Source organism: Geotrypetes seraphini, chromosome 12 (genome assembly GCF_902459505.1).
Source record: "Geotrypetes seraphini chromosome 12, aGeoSer1.1, whole genome shotgun sequence".
Lineage (NCBI taxonomy): Eukaryota > Metazoa > Chordata > Amphibia > Gymnophiona > Dermophiidae > Geotrypetes > Geotrypetes seraphini.
Window position 1 is genome coordinate 107,725,879 of NC_047095.1, and position 22,150 is coordinate 107,748,028.

Consider the following 22,150-nt stretch of genomic DNA (forward strand, 5'->3'; position numbering starts at 1 on the left):
AGGTTATTGGCAAAATGAGAAAAAAATAATCCATGTTCCCTATTTACAGTCAACTGGACCACCCACTATGATGATGGCTCAGGATTATTAGTTAAAGTGCTATATGGGCATGGGTCCCCCTCTCCATAGTCTACTACACTGACCACTAGGCTACTAACCAGGAACCTACTTTCTACTCTACAAGGATAGGTCATAACATCTGGAAATACCATACAGGCAATTATGTACTTTTTCTTTCATATATTTGAGGGGTAAGGGGGTGAATGATCATGAGGGGTTGTGCCTTCACCCCTTCAGTGGTCATATGATCAGTTTCAGCATCTTTTGTTCCAGTGATTCAAGGCTACATTGGAAAAGGCTTGTTGGTGGGTGTCACATCATGTGATTTCTTTGGAGAGGGTATGAGAAAGATCCAATTCTTCAGGTGCTCAGGCTCTTTTTCTTTAAAGACATTAAAGATCAGAGATACATTTTTAAATTTCCCTTATTGACTAGGCTCCTACCATGTGCCCTGTTACCAAATTGTCCTACATTTGAAGGTGTACATCAACTGAATTTTAAGGTGTCCATCATGGGTTAGTATTCAGAAGAAATGATCCCCCAAAGGATCCTGCATTTTTGCCAGCACAGATTCAAAATAGTGATTCTGAATATAGCCTTATTCTTGCAGTAATACCTCTAGGAGTCAAGTTGCCAAATAGCGGTATATTGTCTCCTAGTGTTAGTACTCTGAGACTACAGCTGTGGTCACAGACAGCATTTTGAATCATGGCCTTCAATGGGGCAGAAGAATCTGGTGATCATTGCTGACTTATCACTGAACCATCAGAGACACTCTAGTAAGTACTTGGGGACCAGGATGAATGAGAAGATGGTCTAAGATCTCATCAGGGAAGGTGGTCTGGAATTTCATCAGTATTTGAGAAAAGGGTTGGGAACCTCATCAGTGGAATGAAAAGGGATAGGATTCTGACTGAGGAAAAAGTGAATGTACTTTAACAGTTGGCTGTGGCAAGTATTTGCTGTTCTTAAATGCAGTCACTTTATTTTCAGGCCTGAGTGTTAAAGTTTGAAAATACCATGCGTAAACTCTACCTATTCTGGTAGCAGGAAAATTAGAATGCTCTATCTTGGTTGAGTGGTGACAGTTACAAGGCTTGTGATATATCAGTGTACTTTAGTAAACAGATCCCATGGTATTGGTGAGATAATCAGACAATAATCTTCCTTCTCAGATACGGATACCTGTACAACATGCCCAGAAGACCAATGGCCAAATAAGAAGAGAGATGCCTGTATCCCAAAAGTGAAAACATTCCTGTCTTATGAAGAGCCTCTAGGGATAGCTTTGACTTCAATTGGCCTTTTCTTCTTTCTAGTCACTGCTGTCATACTGGGAATCTTTATTTATTACCGAGACACTCCTATAGTGAGAGCCAACAACCGAGACCTCAGTTACATTTTCCTCATCTCCCTCATGCTCTGCTTCCTCTGTTCATTGTTATTCATTGGGCACCCTGAGGATGTCACCTGCATTCTCAGACAGACTACCTTTGGGATTACTTTCTCCATCACTCTGTCCTCCATACTAGCAAAAACGATCACTGTGGTCATGGCCTTTCATGCCACCAAACCTGGAAGCAAGTTCCGGAAATGGATGGGATCCAGGGTCTCTAACTCTATCGTTCTTTCTAGTTCCTTTATTGAAACAATTTTGTGTCTTTCCTGGTTGTTCTCTGCTCCCCCATTTGCATATCTTAATATGAAATCAGAAACAGGAACAATACTAATTGAATGTAATGAAGGGTCAGTAATTGCATTTTACTGTGTTCTGGGTTACCTGGGATTTCTGGCTGGTGTCAGCTTCATCATAGCTTTCCTAGCCCGAAATCTACCTGACAGTTTCAATGAGGCCAAGTACATCACCTTCAGCATGCTGGTCTTCTGCAGCGTCTGGATCTCCTTCATCCCAACATACTTGAGCACCAAAGGCAAGTACATGGTAGCAGTGGAGATATTTGCTATTCTGGCCTCCAGCGCTGGACTGTTGGGTTGTATCTTATTCCCTAAATGCTATATTATTCTGCTGAGGCCTGAAAGGAACAGCAAGAAGTATCTAACAAAAACATAATGACTTAAAGGCCTAAAAATGATAGTAGTAACATTTTCTTTAAAAGGGAGAACAATAAATCCTATAATAAAGAGAAGAATTTGAGTTTTGTTTTACTGTTATATTTGATTGCATACAAAATAGAAATACATTTCAACATGTACAGAATATATGATTAAATGATTACTTTATATGAATTAAAGGAAAGGTTTGAAAATCTGAACAATTTGCCATTTTATCTGTCCAATCGACCTATAAAATTTTGAAACATAAACACAGAACCAGAGAAACTGATGGCAGAGAAAGACCATATTGCGTATCTATTCTTCCCAAGTTGATGAAATTAAGGGGTAATTGTCCCCATGCTGATTGCCCTAAGAAACAGTGTACATTAAGTTAGCTAACTGCAGGCAGTGGTGTAGTAAGGGGAGCAGGTGGGCAGTCTACTTCAGCTGCCATCTTGGTGAGGACACTGGTACCCATCCACCTCTCCTTCTCGGTCTCTTCCCACTACTCCATGCATGGACCAATTCTCTTTCCTCGTACTTCTTTAACATTTCAGGCACAAGCTGCATCCCCAACTTGCTGCTCGTACCTATTGTCGGCTCTTCATATGATGTCACTTCCTGGACCCACACCTAGGAAGTGATGTCAGAGGAAGAGCTGACCCTGGTGTAAGCAGCAAGTTTGGGTTGCTGCTCACACCTGGAATATTAAAGAAGTATTGGGGAAGGGAAGGGGGTTCATGCACATAGAACAGGAGGGGACAGGGAAAGAGAAGATGGGGTGGGGTTGATAAGAGGGCAGGGGGAGGGTTGCCCCCTGCCCACTTGCTACTCCACTAACTGTAGAGCATAGACTATACCCATTCTCTTCCCATAATTTACCCAGTTACAACCTCTTAAAATAGGGCAATAATTTATAAATGGCCTTGTAAATTAAGCAGTGGTAGGTGCCCTAATAGTTTTAATGGATTTTAATTAGTTCAGCAATTGACCTTGTTGTTTAAAAACAATTAATAACTTGATAAAAAAAAAAAGTAGGTGCTTGATAGGCTAGAAGATATTGGTGGTAAATAATCAGCAGTTGTATGTACGGTGATGCAAAGATATGAAGACTGTGATCTGTATTAAAAGTGAAACCCCAGATGAAGCTTCAATAGCGAAATGGCAAGCGCTCCTGTCCGGTGAAAGCTAAGTGCCATCTTATTTGAAACAAAGTTATAATTTGAAAAGTAAATGACATAGTCTGGAAGGGAATTTTGAGCCAATGATGATATGCATTACCCCAGTAAAAACACCAGTTGTTTGCGGGTGTTTGAGGTTCATATCGATGTGATTGGTTTCATTCAACTTGACTCAGATTTGAGGTATGTGCCAGCCTTTACATCAAATTTCAACAAGCATAAGCCCTTCTCCCAAGGTTCCTGGTGCTTAATTTTGTGCACCTTTTATAGAATTATCCCCTTAGTGTCCCCCCACCCTCCCATGTTAACTGCACAAAGAGACTATTGAGTTTGGGAGGGCAAAACTTGGACATCTGAGGCCAGACCTGTTTCTATTATGAATAAGTGCCACAAAAGGTGACCAAAATGACCAGATAACCACTAGAGGAATGAAGGTACCACTGACCCCCCTCCCATACCAGCTTGACAGCTTCAGATGTTATGACCAGTCCTAGTAGATTTAGTTGTCAGATAGAAACTCTCCCTCTGTCTTAGGGAAGTAATGTGCGTTAACTGTAGTGTTCACTGTCCAACCCCATTCTCTTCCCACAACTCACCCATTTCTACTCCCCAAACACAGCTTGGACTTTACCTTCAAATTAAAGTGTGCTGTCTTAACAGAGCAGTAACAGTGATTGAGCTGGGCAGTATCTGTGGAGACGAATTCACTTGAAAACTACAAATTGCACTTAAGTTCTCTAGATTGCTTTGCAAGAGAGAAAGATGAACAGAAAAGTAGGTGTGGAGGCTGCTGATGTTATTTCAGTATAATCAGAAGGAATATGAGTATTCAAAGATCTTTCTCAAATTTAGTATTATTTTAATTAAATCATATCCAAAAGAAAAGAAGCACAATTTCCTTTCAATATGGTATGAATTCCCTATAGACCTGTCTCTGATAAGGGGGTCAGCAATCACATATTCCTTTGATTTTGGAAATAACTTTGATAAATCTGGCTCTAACACAGAAAATATTATTCTGTATACAGTGGCCTTTTTATTTTTAACTTTATTTTCTGTTCCTCTAAGCCATATGATTACACTCCTCACCAAGCACTCCTTTCAAATTAACATTTGATTAATGAAGGCAGAGCTTCTGTAAAAACATATTTATAAAAACAACTTATATTTAATATTAACTGCACAGAGCAGGGATGATATCCCTCGAGCATGACCCTTTCAGGAGTAGAGTCCTATAAAAATCACAGGGTATCCACATAGCTGCTGGATACTCTCTCAGATAAGAGTCCACATCAGTATCAACAGAAAACTTCTGTGATCATCTGCAATGTGGTTTGAGTCAGACTGACTTTGCTTGTTAGCATGTGGATCTTTTATGCTCATTATTAAAAGATTATAAAGAGTAGAGTATTCTTCAGTGTGACAATCAATGAATCAAGATCAGAGAGTAGCCGTTTTTCACCTTGAAAGATGGGAGTTCATCCTCTTCTAATTCTATTAACACTTTACGTTAATATCTGTAATACCATGAAGTGCCGATTTTCCCCACTAAATATGATTGGTTTAAAATATGGCCACTACTATAGCCATGGGGACATTATTATTGGGGGATTCATTCAAGAGTTTGATGCTCAGCTAACTAAACCCCTTGACATCCATGCCAATCATATTCAAATAAATGAGTAAAGTATCATTGTGCCTTTCCTTTTTTCTGAGACACACTTATGAATTTCATTGTGAAAGATGTAGCTTGATCCTGTATGAGCAGTAGCTTAGTAAGGGGGTGATTTACCCCCGGGTGCCATATTGGTGGGTATGTCACCAACTGTCCTCCTCTCTGCCCTCCCACCACTGTGTGCGTGTACCCATATCATTCCATGTACCTCTTTAATGTTCCTGGTACAAGCAGCAACCCCAACTGGCTTTTCTGTGTGCTTTGTATCATCACTGGAATGTCCAGTCCTCTTATTCTGTGAACGGCCTAGAAATTTTTGTGTGTTGGCATTATAGAAAAATAAAGTTATTATTATTATCACTTCCTGGACCAGCACCTAGGAAGTGGCATCAGATGAAGAGCCAGCACTGGTTCGATCAGCATATTGTGGTTGCTGCTCATTCCAGGAACGTTACAATGGAACAGGGAAGGGATGCATATGCATGGTAGGTTGGAGGAAGGCGTGGATGGGGGTGGGGGCAGAGAAGAGGGCATGGGAGTGACGCTACAATTCCAGGCACCTCTCACCCTCACTACACTACTGTGTATGAGGAATCTTTTGTGTTCGTACTTTCTTGAGAGGTTACACTTTCTTGTCTCTATTCTATAAGATATTACAAAGTTTGAAATTACATTTTAGGGTTCAATGTCTCCATTCAAAGTTGGTAAATATTTTTGCCTATTGTATAATATCTAAACAGATAAGAAAGTGTAACAGGTCAGTTCTTACCAGCCATAAAATAAGATTCTATACATTGCTCTTTTATCATATACTGTTTTTTTATGTATAGCTTCATATTTTTAAAGTTTAACAATGTTTAAACAAATGAACATGCCTTGATTGTCCTCTCCAAAAATGTCCTCTGATCAGTACCCCATACCTTTCCTCTCTTCCTTCCTCTTCCATTTCCTTCCATCCATGTACACCATCTCATAGAAACATGATGGCAGATAAAGGCCAAATGACCCCTCTAGTCTGCCCATCCACAATACCCATTATCTCTTTCTCTCTCTGAGAGATCCCACGTGCCTATCCCAGACACTCTTGCATTCAGACATAGTCTCTGTCTCCACTACCTCTTCCTGGAGACTATTCCACACATCTACCACCCTTTCTGTAAAAAAATTATTTCCTTAGATTACTTCGGAGCCTATCACCTCTTAACTTCAACCTATGCCTTCTCATTGCAGAGTTTCCTTTCAAATGAAAGAGATTCAACTCATGCACATTTATATTACATAGGTATTTAAACATCTCTATCATATCTCCCCTCCCCTACCTTTCCTCCAAAGTATACAGATTGAGATATTTAAGTCTGTCCCTATATGCCTTATGACGAAGATCACATACCATTTTAGTAGCCTTCCTCTAGACTGACTCCATCCTTTTCATATCTTTTTGAAGGTGTGGCCTCCAGAATTATACACAATATTCTAAATTAGATCTCACCACAGTTCTATACAGGGGCATCAATACCTCCTTTTTCCTACTGGCCATACATCTCCCTATGCAACCTAGCATCCTTCTATCCATCACCTTTTCAACCTATTTGGCCACCTTAAGATCCTCATATACAATCACACCACATTCCCACTCTTCTGTTGTGCACATAAGTTCTTCACCCTCTAAACTGTACCATTCTATTGGGTTTTTGCAATCCAAATGCATTTTTTAGTATTAAATTTTAGATGCCAAATTTCAGATCATTCTTCAAGTTTTGCTAGGTCTTTTTTCATGTTATTTACACCATCTGGTGTGTCTACTCTATTGCAGATTTTGGTATCATTCGCAAAGAGACAAATCTTACCCCACAATCTCTTCCCTCCCTGTCTCTTCCCTCCCTTCCCTTCAAAACTCATAAGAACATAATTGAAAATCGCTGTGACTCCAGGCAGCATATTAAGTTATTAAATAAATAAATTAAATAAATAAAAATAATATAAGATCCTAAGAGCTGTCATACTGGTAGTGGCCATAGACCCATCAAGTCCATGTATACCAATTCTTCCTTCTCTTCTCTTCCTCATTCATCCTTTAATGTTCACTATCCCTTTCCTCTCTTCCCTCTTCTGCATGTATCCATCCATGTACCCCATTCCTTTCCTCTCTTCCTTCCTCTTCCACTTCCTTCCATCTATGTGTACCATCTCATCCTTCTCTTTTCTTCTCTTCCCTTACCCACCAATCCATGTGAACCAACTCTTCCCTCTCTTCATTCCTGTTCCCCATCCCTCCATCCATATGCACCATCTCTTTTCTCTATTCCCTCCTCTTCCACTTCCTCCATCCATGTGCACATCTCTTCTAAGTGGAGTAGTGTGTGGCTCAGTGGTTGGAACTACAGCCTCAGCACCCTGTGATTGTGGGTTTAAACCCCGTACTTCTCCTTGTGAGCCTGGGCAAGTTACTCAGTCCTCTATAGTCCCAGGTACATTAGATTATGAACCTACTGAGACAGATAGGGAAAATGCTTGAGTACCTGATTATAAAAAATGCTTAGATAATCTTGATAGGTGGTATATAAACACCTAATTAACTTGAAACTTCTGTCCTCATCCATTTCCGTTCATTCATGTGTCCCATATCTTCCCTCCCATCAATGTTCACCAACTCCTTTTTCTTCCTTCTTGCCCTCCTATCCATCCATCTATTTGCACCATCACCTTCCCCTCCCCTCCAGCTATATGCCACATCAGCTTCCCCTCCCATCCATCTAGGTGCCCCTGTTCCTTTCCTCTCTGCCCCCCCCCCCAATTCAGCATGTCTCCCTTATTCTTCTCTCCCTCCCCACCCAGTTTTGGATCTCTGCAACGATGGCACCATCCTTGTAGTTTTTTTATTCAATATCTTTATTGGTTTATAATGTTAAAACAATATAACATCAAAAACAATGTCATCTTAACAAATAACCAATGTCTGCTAACAAAAATGATAGAAAAACAAGTCCAGATGTTGGCTCTCTATGGGCCAGAGTCATTAAGCAGGTCAAGAAAAAGTTCAGTAAGCCGCATATAAAGATATCATGCAGCAGTAACTCAAGGTCATGTTGTGTGAGGAATACATCAAAGCAATGGTAAATAATTCTAAACACTAACATTATTATTAGCTATAAGGTAACAGTGATTATAGTAACCCAACAGATAATAAAAAGACTCGACACATATTTGGCACAATGATCAAGTAGAGGGTCCCAGATATCATGGAACCTGTGCATTAAGCCTGTTTTGTGCATCTCATGATCTCAATCACCTGTGAGAAGCCAAAGCACTATAGTCTTTGGGAACTTAGCTCTGGTTTCCATTCTATGCAGCAGCACATGATGAGTCCAATCAATTTCCAATTCATGCTTGAAATTAATATCCAGGGTTTTAGGAAGCATAGACTGTGTAAAAGTGATAACGTCCTTGTCTTCTCTTCCCTCCGGCACACCAAGAATCCAGATAGTAATGTGGAGTGATCTGTTATGGGCATCCTCAAGCTCCTGTTCCAGTATGACAATCTTTTAAAATTGTCATTGCAGCATTTTTACATTCGATTCTGTGATTTCAACTCTTCGTTCTGCAATATCAATTCTCGAATGAAATACAGCCATCGCTAGTGTTAGTGAAAGGAGATCAGATTTGATACTCACCATGAGATCACACATGGGGTGAAGCTCCTCCATTATGGCCTGCATTGCCTTAACCTCAGACTTGCCCGTTGATGACTTTTGCAGAGATAGTGGTTCTAAACTTTCTCTCTTACTATTTTTGTTTGAAGTCATCTTTAATGTCTCTTCTGGTACTGAATTTAAGATAATTAATCTCTTGCATGCATCAATATAGGGAGCGACTATACAGCCATCAATATAGGGAGCAACTTTGCAGCCATATTCTGCAATGCTCACTAGCACCCCCATATCCTTGTAGATTTTAAGATGAGGGCTTCTTTGTAAGTGGGAGGGGGATATGCAGGCCACTCAAGAGGTTTTAATGGGCCACCATCAGATTGTGGGTCTTGCAATGAAGAACAGTGACATAGATTATAAAAGATCACTCCAGGCTATCCAAACCAGCTCGTCATTTGTGGAATACAGACCATAAAAGTCTGCCCAGCTCTGTCCTCATGTTCGAAATACTGGAGTTTCCATCAAAACCTCCTTTATCTTACCTTAAACTGAATTGCAATATACACGGACACAGACTATGAAAGTCTGCCCAGTCCCAGTATTAGGTCTTCACAGTCAGAGTCACAACCTAAGCACTACTCAACACATTAAACACCCATGCAGCCATTTAAGTTTTATTTTTATATCATTCATTTTTCTACTGTATTATATCAGTAGTTACAATGAAGAGTGTTGGATGAGGTCTCATCATTTCTAGCACTTTTCAGAAAGTAGGAATGTCCCCTGTGACTTTTGAATAGGGCTGGAGTACAATTACAAGTAGATGGATACAGTACACACTCACATCTATGCTGTCTTTGAAATATGCGAATAATTTTGGCAGATTTTAGGTGCTATTAGGCAATTTCTGTAAGGCTAATTTATATAGTAATATCAGTATCCACACTATAAAGAGAGCAATAATTGTATATGTGTTGGAAATTTTATACTGAAAAGGATCTAAGGTTTTTAATGAAATGGGGAGAAGATATATTTTAGGGGCCCAGAAAGTGATTTAGATAGGTGTCAAGTTTGGGAAAGTTCATTAGGGGGTCTTTACGGGTTTGAAAAGACATTTGGAGCAGCACCAGAATGAGGCTTGCAGTATACTGAGAAAGGGTATTTGGAATACTAGAATGAGGCTTGGAATACACATGACTACTGGAGCACCAGACTAAGACTTAAAAGTCTATTGGAGCACTGAGAAAGATTTCATAACACAAATGAGGGAAAACACAGGAGGGAAGTTTAGTTGATAAAACCATGAGGTTGAGCTCTTCATACAAAACACAAGGTTCACAAACACAGAGGAAGCAAGTTTGGTTCATAAAAGCATGACTTCAAGACACAACCTGGGTGCTTCACAAGCATACAGGAGGGCAGTTATACTGTTAAAAGCATGATTTGAAGACATAATTAATAATACTTCCCCGAGTAAAGCTCAATCTTCCAGGTACTGGTCTCAAACCTCAATTTATTTGAATGTCCATATAGAAAATGCACTTAGCTTAAAGTGTAGCCAAAGGGGCCCCTTTCACCATATAAGATGGGCTTCAGCAGGGCTGGTATAAGTGAAGATTCCAAATTTTCAACAACATCTTTCCAAGGGTTCCTCCACAGTTTATGTGAATACATGGCTGCTCTGTCTCAGCCATTTAAAGGGTTTTTAGGACTAATGAACCAACATACCCACTAGAATTAATATTTAGTCTATTTTTGTTTTCTGAAGGCTTTCCCCTCCCCACTTGTTGGTTTAAATACTCATTTCCTGGTTTTTTTCACTGTTGTGTAGTTTTGCACGTAGCCATTTTTGTTTATCCAGTCATTTCTGTGCAATTATGGAGGGAATCCAATCCCCAGGAAGTGTGATTGATTATTCCACAGGTTATTGGCAAAATGAGAAAAACATAATCCATGTTCCCTATTTACAGTCAACTGGACCACCCACTATGATGATGGCTCAGGATTATTAGTTAAAGTGATATATGGGCATGGGTCCCCCTCTCCATAGTCTACTACACTGACCACTAGGCTACTATCCAGGAACCTACTTTCTACTCTACAAGGATAGGTCATAACATCTGGAAATACCATACAGGCAATTATGTACTGTTTCTTTCATATATTTGAGGGGTAAGGGGGTGAATGACCATGAGGGGTTGTGCCTTCACCCCTTCAGTGGTCATATGATCAGTTTCAGCATCTTTTGTTCCAGTGATTCAAGGCTACATTGGAAAAGGCTTGTTGGTGGGTGTCACATCATGTGATTTCTTTGGAGAGGGTATGGTTGGGATACTCCTTAGGAGGACTTTAGCAACACTGGAGGTGCAAAGAGAAAGATCCAATTCTTCAGGTGCTCAGGCTCTTTTTCTTTAAAGACATTAAAGATCAGAGATACATTTTTAAATTTCCCTTATTGACTAGGAACAGCAAGAAGTATCTAACAAAAACATAATGACTTAAAGGCCTAAAAATGATAGTAGTAACATTTTCTTTAAAAGGGAGAACAATAAATCCTATAATAAAGAGAAGAATTTGAGTTTTGTTTTACTGTTATATTTGATTGCATACAAAATAGAAATACATTTCAACATGTACAGAATATATGTAAAAATTCACATGATTAAATGATTACTTTATATGAATTAAAGGAAGGGTTTGAAAATCTGAACAATTTTGTTATTTTATCTGTCCAATCGACCTATAAAATTTTGAAACATAAACACAGAACCAGAGAAACTGATGGCAGAGAAAGACCATATTGCGTATCTATTCTTCCCAAGTTGATAAAATTAAGGGGTAATTGTCCCCAGATTGCCCTAAGAAACAGTGTACATTAAGTAAGCTAACTGCAGGCAGTGGTGTAGTAAGGGGAGCAGGTGGGCAGTCTACTTCAGCTGCCATCTTGGTGAGGGCACTGGTACCCATCCACCTCTCCTTCTCGGTCTCTTCCCACTACTCCATGCATGGACCCATTCTCTTTCCTCGTACTTCTTTAACATTTCAGGCACAAGCTGCATCCCCAACTTGCTGCTCGTACCTATTGTCGGCTCTTCATATGATGTCACTTCCTGGACCCACACCTAGGAAGTGATGTCAGAGGAAGAGCTGACCCTGGTGTAAGCAGCAAGTTTGGGTTGCTGCTCACACCTGGAATATTAAAGAAGTATTGGGGAAGGGAAGGGGGTTCATGCACATAGAACAGGAGGGGACAGGGAAGGAGAAGTTGGGGTGGGGTGGATAAGAGGGCAGGGGGAGGGTTGCCCCCTGCCCACTTGCTACTCCACTAACTGTAGAGCATAGACTATACCCATTCTCTTCCCATAATTCACCCAGTTACAACCTCTTAAAATAGGGCAATAATTTATAAATGGCCTTGTAAATTAAGCAGTGGTAGGTGCCCTAATAGTTTTAATGGATTTTAATTAGTTCAGCAATTGACCTTGTTGTTTAAAAACAATTAATAACTTGATTAAAAAAAAAAAGTAGGTGCTTGATAGGCTAGAAGATATTGGTGGTAAATAATCAGCAGTTGTATGTACGGTGATGCAAAGATATGAAGACTGTGATCTGTATTAAAAGTGAAACCCCAGATGAAGCTTCAATAGCGAAATGGCAAGCGCTCCTGTCTGGTGAAAGCTAAGTGCCATCTTATTTGAAACAAAGTTATAATTTGAAAAGTAAATGACATAGTCTGGAAGGGAATTTTGAGCCAATGATGATATGCATTACCCCAGTAAAAACACCAGTTGTTTGCGGGTGTTTGAGGTTCATATCAATGTGATTGGTTTCATTCAACTTGACTCAGATTTGAGGTATGTGCCAGCCTTTACATCAAATTTCAACAAGCATAAGCCCTTCTCCCAAGGTTCCTGGTGCTTAATTTTGTGCACCTTTTATAGAATTATTCCCTAAGTGTTCCCCCACCCTCCAATGCTAACTGCCACAAAGAGACTATGGAGTTTGGGAGGGCAAAACTTGGACATCTGAGGCCAGACCTGTTTCTATAATGAATAAGTGCCACAAAAGGTGGCCAAAATGACCAGATAACCACTAGAGGAATGAAGATACCACTGACCCCCCTCCCATACCAGCTTGACAGCTTCAGATGTTATGGCCAGTCCTAGTAGATTTAGTTGTCAGATAGAAACTCTCCTTCTGTCTTAGGGATGTAATGTGCGTTAACTGTAGTGTTCACAGTCCAACCCCATTCTCTTCCCACAACTCACCCATTTCCACTCCCCAAACACAGCTTGGACTTTACCTTCAAATTAAAGTGTGCTGTTTTAACAGAGCAGTAACAGTGATTGAGCTGGGCAGTATCTGTGGAGACGAATTCACTTGAAAACTACAAATTGCACTTAAGTTCTCTAGATTGCTTTGCAAGAGAGAAAGATGAACAGAAAAGTAGGTGTGGAGGCTGCTGATGTTATTTCAGTATAATCAGAAGGAATATGAGTACTCAAAGATCTTTCTCAAATTTAGTATTATTTTAATTAAATCATATCCAAAAGAAAAGAAGCACAATAAGACCACTGAGACATAACAAAAATATAACATGGAGGGCTATGTACGTCAACGCACACAGTTTAGGAAACAAGATCCTGGAATTGGAAACAGAAATAAGGAATGCCGACCTGGATGTGGTGGCGATATCCGAAACCTGGCTCACAGACTCCCACGGGTGGGACATGGTCATACCGGGTTACAACTTGCTTCGCCGGGACAGAGAGGGTAGGAAGGGAGGGGGTGTATCATTATATACTAAAGATGACATTAAGGTCACGAGAATCTCAGATGTCCAGTATATTGGGGAATCCCTTTGGGTTAATTTGGCCAGAGGGAAGGACAAATGCTTGTATCTTGGCGTAATTTACAGACCCCCAAGACAACAGGATGACCTGGATATGGAAATAATCAAAGATATAGAAAATATCACCTTGCGTGGGGACACAGTATTGCTAGGTGACTTCAACATGCCTGATGTGGATTGGGTTACACTTACCTCTGCTTCCGGCAGCAGCAGGAGGCTATTAAACTCTATGAAAGGAGCAAGCCTCAGGCAACTGGTGTTGGAACCGACAAGGGATCAGGCAATACTGGACCTGATACTTACCAATGGAGAAAGTGTCACAGAGGTCTTGGTGGGCGACACATTGGCCTCCAGTGACCACAACATGGTATGGTTCAATATCAGGAAAGGTTTCACTAAATCTACTACACTAACCAAAGTCCTCAAATTCAAGGACACAAATTTCAAAGAAATGGGAGACTTCGTTCACCAGGCGCTACAAAGCCAAGAAGAAACCGATAACGTGGAAGACATGTGGTCGACTTTGAAAGCAACCATACAAGAAGCAACAAACCGCTATGTAAAATCAGTAAGTAAACGGCGAAGGAACAATAAGCCACAGTGGTTTACTGCGGAGATCTCAGACCTGATCAAGTAGAAGAAAAAGCATTCATCTCTTACAAACAATCAGGGAAGTAGGACTCTAGAGCAGACTACCTGGCCAAATCAAAAGCCGTCAAAACAGCAGTCAGGGAGGCTAAATTCCTCATGGAGGAGTCTCTAGCAAAGAACATCCAGAAGGGAGATAAATCCTTCTTCAGGTATATCAGTGATAGAAGAAAAAACTCAGGCGGGATTGTACGTCTTAGGAAACCAGACGGAGACTATGTGGAAAAGGATTCGGAAAAAGCCCAACTATTAAATGAATACTTCTGCTCAGTCTTCACCCGAGAAGCGCCAGGGCTCGGCCCTCAGCTACAGACAAGGGTTGGCTCAGTTGACCCGTTTAGTAACTTTGAGTTTACGCCCAGCAGTGTCTACGGTGAGCTGTCAAAGCTCAAGGTTAACAAAGCAATGGGGCCGGACAACCTGCACCCCAGGGTGCTTAGGGAGCTGAGTGATGTCTTGGTGGAGCCACTGTCCGCGCTCTTCAACCTCTCCCTTAGTACAGGCAGCGTCCCGTTGGACTGGAGGATGGCTAACGTCATTCCACTCCACAAGAAAGGCTCAAAGATGGAGACAGCAAACTACAGACCAGTGAGTCTAACATCGATAGTGAGCAAACTAATGGAAACTCTAATCAAACACCAATTAGATAAGATCCTGGATGAGGAGAATCTACGGGATCCCCGACAACATGGATTTACTAAGGGGAGATCCTGCCAATCCAACCTGATCAGCTTCTTTGACTGGGTAACGGGGAAGCTGGATATTGGGGAGTCCCTGGACATCGTGTACCTGGACTTTAGCAAAGCATTTGATAGCGTACCACACCGCAGGTTACTGAGCAAGATGAGTTCAATAGGATTAGGTAACACATTGACAAAATGGGTTGGGAGCTGGCTTGGAGGTAGGCTCCAAAGGGTGGTGGTGAACGGCACCCCCTCCGAAATGACGGAGGTGATTAGTGGAGTACCACAGGGCTCAGTCTTGGGCCCAATCCTATTCAACATCTTTATAAGAGACTTGGCAGAAGGGCTTCGAGGTAAAATAACATTATTCGCCGATGACGCCAAACTGAGTAATGTAGTAGGCAAATGCACAACAGACGAAGATTCAGTGCCCGACAACATGATGCACGACCTAGTCCTACTGGAGCGATGGTCTAGGACATGGCAAATCAACTTCAATGCCAAAAAATGCAAAGTTATGCACCTGGGCAGCCAGAATCCATGCAAGTCTTATACCCTTAATGGCGAGATCCTAGCAAAAACGGTAGCAGAACGAGACTTGGGGGTAATCGTCTGTGAGGACATGAAGTCTGCCAATCAAGTGGAGCAGGCTTCGTCCAAGGCAAGACAAATCATGGGCTGCATACGAAGGGGTTTCGTCAGTCGTAAGGCGGAAGTCATTATGCCATTGTATAGATCCATGGTGAGGCCCCACCTGGAATACTGTGTGCAATTCTGGAGGCCGCATTATCGCAAGGATGTGCTGAGACTGGAGTCGGTGCAAAGAATGGCCACCCGGATGGTCTCGGGACTCAAGGATCTACCATACGAAAAACGGCTTGACAAATTACAGCTATACTCGCTCGAGGAGCACAGAGAGAGGGGGGGACATGATCGAGACGTTCAAGTATCTTACGGGCCGCATCGAGGCGGAGGAAGATATCTTCTTTTTCAAGGGTCCCACGACAACAAGAGGGCATCCGTTGAAAATCAGGGGCGGGAAACTACGAGGTGACACCAGGAAATTCTTTTTCACTGAAAGAGTGGTTGATCGCTGGAATAGTCTTCCACTACAGGTGATTGAGGCCAGAAGCGTGCCTGATTTTAAGGCCAAATGGGATCGGCACATGGGATCTATTCACAGGGCAAAGGTAGGGGAGGGACATTAAGGTGGGCAGACTAGATGGGCCGTGGGCCCTTATCTGCCGTCTATTTCTATGTTTCTATGTTTCTATGTTTAATTTCCTTTCAATATGGTATGAATTCCCTCTAGACCTGTCTCTGATAAGTGGATCAGCAATCACATATTCCTTTGATTTTGGAAATAACTTTGATAAATCTGGCTCTAACACAGAAAATATTATTCTGTATACAGTGGCTTTTTATTTTTAACTTTATTTTCTGTTCCTCTAAGCCATATGATTACACTCCTCACCAAGCACTCCTTTCAAATTAACATTTGATTAATGAAGGCAGAGCTTCTGTAAAAACATATTTATAAAAACAACTTATATTTAATATTAACTGCACAGAGCAGGGATGATATCCCTCGAGCATGACCCTTTCAGGAGTAGAGTCCTATAAAAATCACAGGGTATCCACATAGCTGCTGGATACTCTCTCAGATAAGAGTCCACATCAGTATCAACAGAAAACTTCTGTGATCATCTGCAATGTGGTTTGAGTCAGACTGACTTTGCTTGTTAGCATGTGGATCTTTTATGCTCATTATTAAAAGATTATAAAGAGTAGAGTATTCTTCAGTGTGACAATCAATGAATCAAGATCAGAGAGCAGCCGTTTTTCACCTTGAAAGATGGGAGTTCATCCTCTTCTAATTCTATTAACACTTTACGTTAATATCTGTAATACCATGAAGTGCCGATTTTCCCCACTAAATATGATTGGTTTAAAATATGGCCACTACTATAGCCATGGGGACATTATTATTGGGGGATTCATTCAAGAGTTTGATGCTCAGCTAACTAAACCCCTTGACATCAATGACAATCATATTAAAATAAATGAGTAAGTATCATTGTGCCTTTCCTTTTTTCTGAGACACACTTATGAATTTCATTGTGAAAGATGTAGCTTGATCCTTTATGAGCAGTAGCTTAGTAAGGGGGTGATTTACCCCCGGGTGCCATATTGGTGGGTATGTCACCAACTGTCCTCCTCTCTGCCCTCCCACCACTGTGTGCGTGTACCCATATCATTCCCTGTACCTCTTTAATGTTCCTGGTACAAGCAGCAACCCCAACTGGCTTTTCTGTGTGCTTTGTATCATCACTGGAATGTCCAGTCCTCTTATTCTGTGAACGGCCTAGAAATTTTTGTGTGTTGGCATTATAGAAAAATAAAGTTATTATTATTATCACTTCATTGACCAGCACCTAGGAAGTGGCATCAGATGAAGAGCCAGCACTGGTTCGATCAGCATATTGTGGTTGCTGCTCATTCCAGGAATGTTACAATGGAACAGGGAAGGGATGCATATGCATGGCAGGTTGGAGTGGGGAAGGCGTGGATGGGGGTGGGGGCAGAGAAGAGGGCATGGGAGTAACGCTACAATTCCAGGCACTTCTCACCCTCACTACACTACTGTGTATGAGGAATCTTTTGTGTTCGTACTTTCTTGAGAGGTTACACTTTCTTGTCTCTATTCTATAAGATATTACAAAGTTTGAAATTACATTTTAGGGTTCAATGTCTCCATTCAAAGTTGGTAAATATTTTTGCCTATTGTATAATATCTAAACAGATAAGAGAGTGTAACAGGTCAGTTCTTACCAGCCATAAAATAAGCTTCTATACATTGCTCTTTTATCATATACTGTTTTTTTATTTATAGCTTCATATTTTTAAAGTTTAACAATGTTTAAACAAATGAACATGCCTTGATTGTCCTCTCTAAAAATGTCCTCTGTTCAGTACCCCATACCTTTTCTCTCTTACTTCCTCTTCCATTTCCTTCCATCCATGTACACCATCACATAGAAACATAGAAACATGCAAACATGATGGCAGATAAAGGCCAAATGACCTCTCTAGTCTGCCCATCCACAGTACCCATTATCTCTTTCTCTCTCTGAGAGATCCCACGTGCCTATCCCAGACACTCTTGAATTCAGACATAGTCTCTGTCTCCACTACCTCTTCCTGGAGACTATTCCACACATCTACCACCCTTTCTGTAAAAAAATTATTTCCTTAGATTACTTCGGAGCCTATCACCTCTCAACTTCAACCTATGCCTTCTCATTGCAAAGTTTCCTTTCAAATGAAAGAGATTCAACTCATGCACATTTATATTACATAGGTATTTAAACATCTCTATCATATCTCCCACCCACCCCCCCCCACCTTTCCTCCAAAGTATACAGATTGAGATATTTAAGTCTGTCCCTATATGCCTTATGATGAAGATCACATACCATTTTAGTAGCCTTCCTCTGGACTGACTCCATCCTTTTCATATCTTTTTGAAAGTGTGGCCTCCAGAATTATACACAATATTCTAAATTAGGTCTCACCAGAGTTCTTTACAGGGGCATCAATACCTGCCATACTGGTACTGACCACAGATCAATCAAATCCATGTATACCAATTCTTCCTTCTCTTCTCTTCCTCATTCATCCTTTCATGTTCACTATCCCTTTCCTCTATTCCCTCTTCTGCATGTATCTATCCATGTACCCCATTCCTTCCTCTCTTCCTTCCTCTTCCACTTCCTTCCATCCATATGCACCATATCTTCCTTCTCTTTTCTTCTCTTCCCTTCCCCACCAATCCATGTGAAATAACTCTTTCCTCTCTTCATTCCTGTTCCCCTTCCCTCCATCCATATGCACCATCTCTTTTCTCTATTCCCTCCTCTTCCACTTCCTCCATCCATGTGCACATCTCTTCTGAGTGGAGTAGTGTGTGGCTCAGTGGTTGGAATTACAGCCTCAGCACCCTGGGGTTGTGGGTTCAAACCCCGTGCTGCTCCTTGTGAGCCTGGGCAAGTCACTCAGTCCTCTATAAGAACATAAGAAGTTGCCTCCGCTGAAGCAGACCAGAGGTACATTAGATTATGAGCCCACTGGGACAGATAGGGAAAATGCTTGAGTATCTGATTATAAAAAATGCTTAGATAATTTTGATAGGTGATATATAAACATCTAATAAACTTGAAACTTCTGTCCTCATCCATTTCCCTTCATTCATGTGTCCCACATCTTCCTTCCCATCAATGTTCACCAACTCCTTTTTCTCCCTTCTTGCCCTCCTATCCATCCATCTATTTGCACCATCACCTTCCCCTCCCCTCCAGCCATGTGCCACATCAGCTTTCCCTTCCATCCATCCAGGTGCCCCTGTTCCTCTCCTCTCTGGCCCCCCCAATTCAGCATGTCTCCCTTATTCTACTCTACCTCCCCACCCAGCTTTGGATCTCTGCAATGATGGCACCATCCTTGTAGTTTTTTTTATTCAATATCTTTATTGGTTTATAATGTTAAAACAATAGAACATCAGAAACAGTGTCATCTTAACAAATACCCAATGTCTGCTAACAAAAATGATATAAAAACAAGTCCAGATGTTGGCTCTCTATGGGCCAGAGTCATTTAGCAGGTCAAGAAAAAGTTCAGTAAGCCATATAGAAAGATATCATGCAGTAGTAACTCAAGATCATGTTGTGTAAGGAATACATCAAAGCAATGGTAAATAAGTCTAAACACTAACATTATTATTAGCTATAAGTAGGATAAGGTAACAATGATTATAGTAACCCAACAGATAATAAAAAGACTCGACACATATTCGGCACAATGATCAAGTAGAGGGTCCCAGATATCATGGAACCTGTGCATTAACCCAAACTTTTCAGCATAAATCCATTTGTATTTAACTATGAGAAACATTAGACCACCAAGCAGAGTAGGAGATCATAGAAAAGTTCTTCCAGTTCATAAGTTTGACCTTCATCGCTAAAATAAGCAAACCTTTAAGTAATAATGCAGCAAAGCTATCAACTTTGTGTGTAAGTGCACCATCTCCAAAGATAATTATAGGAAAGGATAAATGTAACACCTCACATATTGTGGTCCATATTTTCTCCAGAAATTATTGAGTAATGTGCATTCAAAAAACATATATTTAAAAGTTCCCACTTCTTTATTACAAGACCAACATTTATTCTGGAAGCCAGACTGTGAGGCACCCAGAATACATGGTGCATTACAAATAATGGGATCTTTTCCCATGAAAGTAGTGGAGTCGGATGGCAGCGGCGCCCTCGGGAGACCCTTGATAAAACACAATTCTGTGAAACATGTCGGGTCTGACTCCCTGGGTTTAACGCTGAGATAAGTATCAAGTACTTTTAGAATCATGACATTCATAAACTGAAGAGTCTTTGAATATTTATTTCTTAAAAACTTCTTAAAGTCTAAGTTTAATGATTGAAAAAACATACAAAAAAAATTTATTAAAAATATAAAATAAATAAATATAATGATAAAATCCCGACAGCCAATGATGAGGCACCCATAGTAAATCTCCCGCTCTTTGAATTTAACATTGCGGTGGAATGGTGGGGCTGAGGCGTCAGGTTTGTTAAAACCAACACAATCTGGACATTTTCTGACATACGCATTACAAATAAAGCAGTTTCTGATAACGTGAAAGAATGTAAGGCTTTGTATGCAGTATCCCTAATAGTGGACCAATACTCTTTAACAATGTTACATACAATATCCTTGTGCCAGATTTCTCTGAAACTGTCATCCAGGCAATATCTGAAATTCCTCACTAGCTTATATCAATGCGAAGCTTCATTTGGTTTGGAAGCAATCTGGTCACAATGAGTGAGATACGAGGGTTGCTCCATGCTAGATTTATTAAGTGCAAGGTCCTTTTTGATACAATGAGTAGGTTTTAACCATCTGAAAAATTGAGATATGGGAAGCTTATATCTTACATAAATCCACAAATGGAATCCAATTCTTGCCATCGAACAGTTGACAATTGTCCAAATACTATGGGGCTCATAATAAAAAAGTCTATAAAGTGGCATAAATGGGTACTTGGATGATCAAAAAGCATGATCATTCCAATACCCATAACCAAAACTGGTTTTAGATGTATCTAAAACCAGCTTAGGCCTTTCCCTGCCTCTAAATGCATAGAGCAATAAGAGGTATTTTTAGAAGAGGAGAAATGGCGGAAGGTGGATTGGAGGTGGGCCGAACCAGCCATAATCATACAGCAGGTATAACCAAAACTTAAAACATGCTGCCTAGTTGGCCCTTATACGTTTTGACTTACACCAAGTCAAAACAGGTATAAGTGCCAAAAAAGGGGTCAGTAAGCTGATTGCAGCTGCCGTGAAGAGCTCTGCGGCCCTGGCAACCGGCCCACCCCTACCGTAACCATCATGGCAGGAGAGATGGCTCATCTCCACTGCCGCGATGATGATCGGCCACCCTCCCCCAAACCGTGCCACTTCGGGGTGAGGATCACGATCCTCAGCACAAAGTGCCACAGTTTGGGGGTGGACGATTGCCATCGTGGAAGAAGAGATGCCCAATCTCTCCTGTCATGATCCACCCCGATTAGATCAAGCAGGAGGTAGCTCAACCCTTCCTGCTCCGGTGACCCAAGACCCCCCCAACATGAATGGGGCAGGAGGGATCCCAGGCTTTCCTGCCCCGGCAACCACCCCACCCCTATGATCCGATATGGGCAGAAGAGAGCCCAACCCCTCCTGCCCTGGTGACACAAGATCCCCCGACACGATCGAGGCAGGAGGGATCCCAGGCCCTTCTGCCCTGGCAACCACCCCACCTGCTAATCTGATATGGGCAGATGGGACTCCAACCCCTCCTGCTCATACGAGTCCCCTACCGCCCACATCCACTAAGATACAGGCAGGAGGGATCCCAGGCCCTCCTGCCAATGACATACCTCCCCACAAATGCCCCCCTGAAACCTACCCACCCACCGACCCTGTGACACCCCCCTCGGACCCTGCAACACCCCAACCTCGAGACCCCCCCTTTACCTTAAAGAAGTTGTCCGGATGGATGGTCCCAAAACCATCCACTTGACAGACTTGCCATCCACAGAATGGCGGGCCTTAGGGACTGATTGGGCCAGGCACCTAAATCTCCACCCACAGAAGGGGCCTTAGGCACCTGGACCAACCGGAATTGGCCCAGTTGCCTTAGGTCCCTCCTTTGGGTGGAGCCTTAGGCACATGGGCTGGGTGATAGAAGGAGGAAAGGGAGCAGAGGGGGAGAGAATTGGGGAGAGTGTTGCT

General features: G+C 41.5%; 1 protein-coding gene across 1 annotated transcript in view; it reads left to right on the forward strand.

The window, feature by feature from the left end:
* The window catches only part of LOC117346263 (vomeronasal type-2 receptor 26-like), a 36,737-nt gene extending 34,606 nt beyond the window's left edge, over positions 1-2,131 (forward strand). The window contains exon 6 of the mRNA XM_033915664.1: positions 1,236-2,131. Within this exon, the coding sequence (XP_033771555.1) occupies positions 1,236-2,131 (896 nt within the window). The remainder of the gene's footprint in view (positions 1-1,235) is intronic.
* Positions 2,132-22,150: the final 20,019 nt, after the last annotated feature.